Source organism: Berghia stephanieae, chromosome 11 (genome assembly GCF_034508935.2).
Source record: "Berghia stephanieae isolate SIO BIC M18660-M18661 chromosome 11, UCSD_Bste_1.3, whole genome shotgun sequence".
Classification (NCBI taxonomy): domain Eukaryota; kingdom Metazoa; phylum Mollusca; class Gastropoda; order Nudibranchia; family Aeolidiidae; genus Berghia; species Berghia stephanieae.
In genome coordinates, this window is record NC_088370.1 from 39,405,794 (window position 1) to 39,410,793 (window position 5,000).

Sequence of the window (5,000 nt, forward strand, 5' to 3'; positions counted from 1 at the left end):
TCCACTAAACATGCTCAAAGCGCTTTACAAGAGATCCGTCGCTGACCAACAGCAACACATAATATGTAGAACGGGACATGACGCCTGTTAGACGATATTACAATTTTATTCCGACAGAGACAACGCTGTTAACGTCCAGGTACTCATTAATTTTACACCTGAGTACTGCGAGAGAATGTGAGTAAAGATCCTTTTCCAAAGGACTCAACTATAACTATGCGCCGAACGAGGCTCGAACCTAGAACTTTTCCGATCCGAAAGCGAGTGTCATACCACAAGACCACATTATAGATAGCCGCACAAATAAATTAACATCGTTCCCGTGCTAGGATTTTTTGGCACGGGGGTGGGGGAGGGGGGGGGGGGAGCGATGATGAATCGTCCATGCCTTTCCTGTGTGTGTGAGTGTGTGTGTGCGTGTGTGTGTGCGCGCGCGCGCGTGTGCTTGTGTGTTTATATAATATATATGATCAATCACTTTTGACTGGTGCCATAATTAATGCTCGCTTGTGTTTTAAGTTTTATCGATGAATAAGATGGAGTAAATAAAAAAAAGAAGAAAAAAAAGAAACTAGAGCTTTTATATAGCGCAATATCCACTTAACGCGCTCAGATCAAAGCGCTTTACAAGGGTTTCCTAGCCAACAGCAGCACTTAACATGTAAGCAAGGCGAGACACAACACCTGATATATGCGATATTACAATATATTTTTTTTTTCGAAGAGAGACACCCGTTCAAGGTACTCATTTTTACACCTGAGCACGGTGAGAGAAATGTGAGTAAAGATCCATTTCCAACGACTCAACTAACTATGCGCCTGGCGGGACTCGAACACAGGATCACAGCAGAGCCGGAAGTATTGGTTTTTAGCCGTGATTTATACTTTGCGATAACAAATGACTCACACCGTAGCCATCGTCATGTTATAGATAGAATGCGCTTGGCCAAGAGTTCACAACATTGCCATCCGGAAGTATAACGGACCAACACACAAACTCTGTGTAACCATGAACTTTTATAGTCTGGTTAATACAGTTTAGTGAGAACAACTCACAAACGCGGATGGCAAAAACAATAACAAAGGCCTGAGTGACGTCATCTGCATACTATCTATAGCCTAATACTGAAATCCAAAAGGACTGGTAGTTTGACGTCATTATTTGATTTTTGCACCGCCCAATGAGTTGTCGTTAGTAGAGCTCATAGAAACAAGTTATTTCATTGGTTGAACTATTGAATACAACTCACGATTTGTTTTCTTTTGTGGCAAAAGACTGGCATTTTGACGTCATTTTTGGTCAGTCGGAAGGCTCTGGGTTTCAAGCTCAGCTCTGAGTAGCGCATAGTCGAGTCCTTGGAAAAGGCTATAAAATTACTCACATTCTCTCACCGTACTCAGGTGTAAAATTAGTACCTGTCCGTTAACAAGTAATGCTGTAAAATCGCCTGTAATAGTCGTCATGTCTCGTGCTACATGTTTGGTTTTTTTTACAAGTGCCGAGAACCTTTCTGCTATTTATTGGGATTTTTAAAAAATAAATAAATAAATTAAAATTGAGCTTTATATAGCGCAATATCCACTGAAATGTGCTCAAAGCGCTTTACAAGGGTCCCTGGTCAACAGCAACATTTAACATGTAGGACGGTACATGACGCCTGTTAGGCGATATTACAATTTTTCGGACAAAGACAACGCTGTGAACGGCCGGCCAGGTACTCATTTTACACCTGAGTACGGTGAGAGAATGTGAGTAAAGAGCCTTTTCCAAGGACTCAACTATGCGCCGAGCGCGAGGCTCGAACCCAGGAGCTTCCGATCCGAAAGTGAGTGTCATACCACTAGACCACATAGCCGCACGACATTTTATAACATTTCAACTGTTTTCAATATTATATGTTGGCTGAAGAAGGGTTTTTTGGCCACGAAACCTTCAGCTTTTTGTATTTTGTTCCCTTTCTTTTTATTTTTTTATTTGAACCTGTTATGATATTCATGATTTTCCGTACATTGCTTTCGTCTGGAGGAGGCAACAACAATAATAATATTAATTAGCTTCCCCTTTTTCTCCAGTGTGTTTTAACTTGTCTTGTCTTTCCTTTTATCGCTCATGACCATCAAAGACGTCCACCAACTCTCCACTCATCTCTATATAAATAGTATGCGCTTGGCTAAGAAGCTCACAACATTGCCATCCGGAAGTATAACGGACCAACACACACATCTCTGTGTAACCATGAACATTTATAGTCTGGTTAATACAGTTTAGTGAGAAGTACTCATAAACTCGTTCGATTTCATTTAATTTAGACAGATTAAAATTAAACAACTTATCTGTTTAGACACTATTCTTGGATGTCGGGTCTATTTACGGAAGGCGTTTAAGTAAAATCCTCACCAGTTCTGCCAATCAACACATTATTAACCAACACACAAAACAATCTGTTATGCAACATCGATTCGAGCATTTTTAAAAATTCTGAACGAGACAGATTGGTGAGAACTGATCATCATCTCTTTAACACACTAATTTATTTTTAGTATTTTCTATGTTTTGAATGAGTGTGTAGTTTATCGTGTGTAACGTGTCACGTAGTGTGTAGTGTGTATAATGGGACAGTTAACATTATATTGGACAAGGAAATAAAAGAAACTAAACTATTTGTGATTGGGGAAAGAAAGAAGAGCGTCTTATCCTATCCATTGTTTAATGGGACAGTTAATATTCTATTGGACAAGAAAATAATAAAAAAATTATTGTGATTTGGGAAAGTAGAAAGAAAGGTGCCATATCTTATCCTATCCATTGTTTAATGGGACAGTTAATATTCTATTGGACAAGGAAATAATAAAAAAATTATTGTGATTTGGGAAAGTAGAAAGAAGGGTGCCATATCTTATCCTATCCATTGTTTAATGGGACAGTTAATATTCTATTGGACAAGGAAATAATAAAACAAAATTATTGTGATTTGGGAAAGTAGAAAGAAGGGTGCCATATCTTATCTTATCCATCGTTATTCCTCTTTGATTTAGTTTGTGAGTGTAAATGGTACAATAAATTCTGGTATTTCTCGGACTATAATGACGACCAGAGCTTTGGACTCGAACATGGAGTCTTCTAAGACAGCAATGGTAGGTAATAATATTGTCTCTATAATTAATTAGTAATTTGGGGAGTCTTTCCACAAGTTCTTAGCAGTGAAGGGCAAAATTCCCATTGGAAAAACAATCAAAAAAAAAAAAAAAAAATAACCATCCTTATATTAATATAAATAATTTTTTTTTAATTATTAAAAGAGATAGAAATATAGATAGTATGCGCTTGGCTAAGAAGCTCATAACATTGCCATCCGGAAGTATAACGGACCAACACACAAAACTGTGTGTATCCATGAACGTTTATAGTCAGGTTAATAAAGTTCAGTGAGCATTACTCATAAACACGGATGGCAAAAACCAATAACAAAGAACTGAGTGACGTCATCTTCGAACTATCTATATAACAAAGCGAAGCCAGTGCTAGCAACTTGCGGAAAAAACTCCTTTTAATTTTAACTGATTTAATTATAAATCAGTTTTCTTTATCTTCTTTTTTTTTTCGCTTGTTTTTTCGTTTTCTTTTTTTTACCCATTTTTTTTCTTTTTTTTTTTTGGTCTTTCAAATATCGATGGATTTAAACGATCCCCATTTTGGTAAAAACCCTCAAAGCTTTGAAGTCCCAGGTTTGAGAGGTTTATTTCTCTCTCCCAGATTATGATCATTGAAATCGATCGATATTTGAAGGACGAGTTTTCTGGCCAAATTTCAAATACACGTCTTTTTGATTCCGACGTAATACCGTTTTGAGACGATGGGTCACAATTGTGACCCATCGTCTCAAAACGGTATTTTGCCGGAACGTACCATATGCTTAAAAGTAGAATTAAATGCTAAACTGGTCAAAAATATAAATTGTTGGCATTAGTACCCTAAAATATGGTATCCATTCTCCTCAATAAAACATACAAACTCAACGCAAGTCTGATATTTCTGGCTATGAATTCAATTTTCAATATCTTAGCCATCCCGACTCAATACCTTTTTGAGGCGAAGGGTCACATATTTACTGGCCAAAATTAGATAGATAGTACCGATCAACTTATTTGCAGGTCTGGTATCCCACATTGGTACGGGCCCATTGTTGTTGTCATGGCACTGCTCACTGCTCTCACTTCTCTTCTAATCAGCGAAAAAAAAATTGCCCATTACAACAATGTTAAACAAAGGCCCAAAATACGCTTCAACAGTAGTGACGTCACTTTCCTCGTAATGACGCATGGTAACTTAGTAACTGGCTCTAAACTATCGGAACAATGGCGGACGCCCTTATGAAATGATATTTCTCCCGACGAGCATAAAAGCGTATCCAGAGGAGAAAAAAAAAAAACAAACAAAAAAACAAAACATTATAAATATGATCATGTTTTGACTTTTACACTTTCTGATCACAAGACATTTGATACGTTCTAATCAGCATGGAGAATAAAAAGTGACGATTTTCTTTGTTTAGAACCACGATGGCCGCCATTGCTGGGCGACGTGACATCAGACTATTGAATCCAAAATTCCCCTTTTAATACCCCCCCCCCCCCTCACCTGCTGGCTGTGTTGTTGTGTTGTGGAGTGGGATTGTATATAAATGAGTGTGTGACATCAGACTATTGAATCCAATTGTGTTCGGCTATCTGACCTGCTAATACGTGTACCTAGGATTAGTACCGATGCTTTATTAGAATTTTATAGCGGAATAAGTTTATGCAGCTAGTCTCGCAATTCCCCTTTTAATACTCCCCCCCCCCCCCCCCACCCTTCCCCCACCTGCTGGCTGTGTTGTTGTCTTGTGGAGTGGGATTGTATATAAATGAGTGTGTGTATTCTAATGTATTGTAAATACCACGAATGACGTCATCAGAATTGCGGTATTGTAAATAAATAGACAGTGTATTGTAGACTGTAT

The 5,000-nt window shown here is 38.0% G+C and overlaps 1 protein-coding gene across 3 annotated transcripts in view; it reads left to right on the forward strand.

Annotated features, from left to right (window-relative positions):
- The window catches only part of LOC144956961 (neo-calmodulin-like), a 425,832-nt gene that overhangs the window by 281,088 nt on the left and 139,744 nt on the right, over positions 1 to 5,000 (forward strand). Inside the window, exon 1 of one of the 3 annotated variants that reach the window (XM_078887823.1) lies at positions 2,982 to 3,135. The exons of the other annotated variants lie outside the window; for them this stretch is intronic. Within the exon in view, the coding sequence (XP_078743949.1) occupies positions 3,085 to 3,135 (51 nt within the window). The 5' untranslated portion in view covers positions 2,982 to 3,084. Of the gene's footprint in view, positions 1 to 2,981; positions 3,136 to 5,000 lie in introns of those variants that run through there. 3 annotated transcript variants of the gene reach the window in all.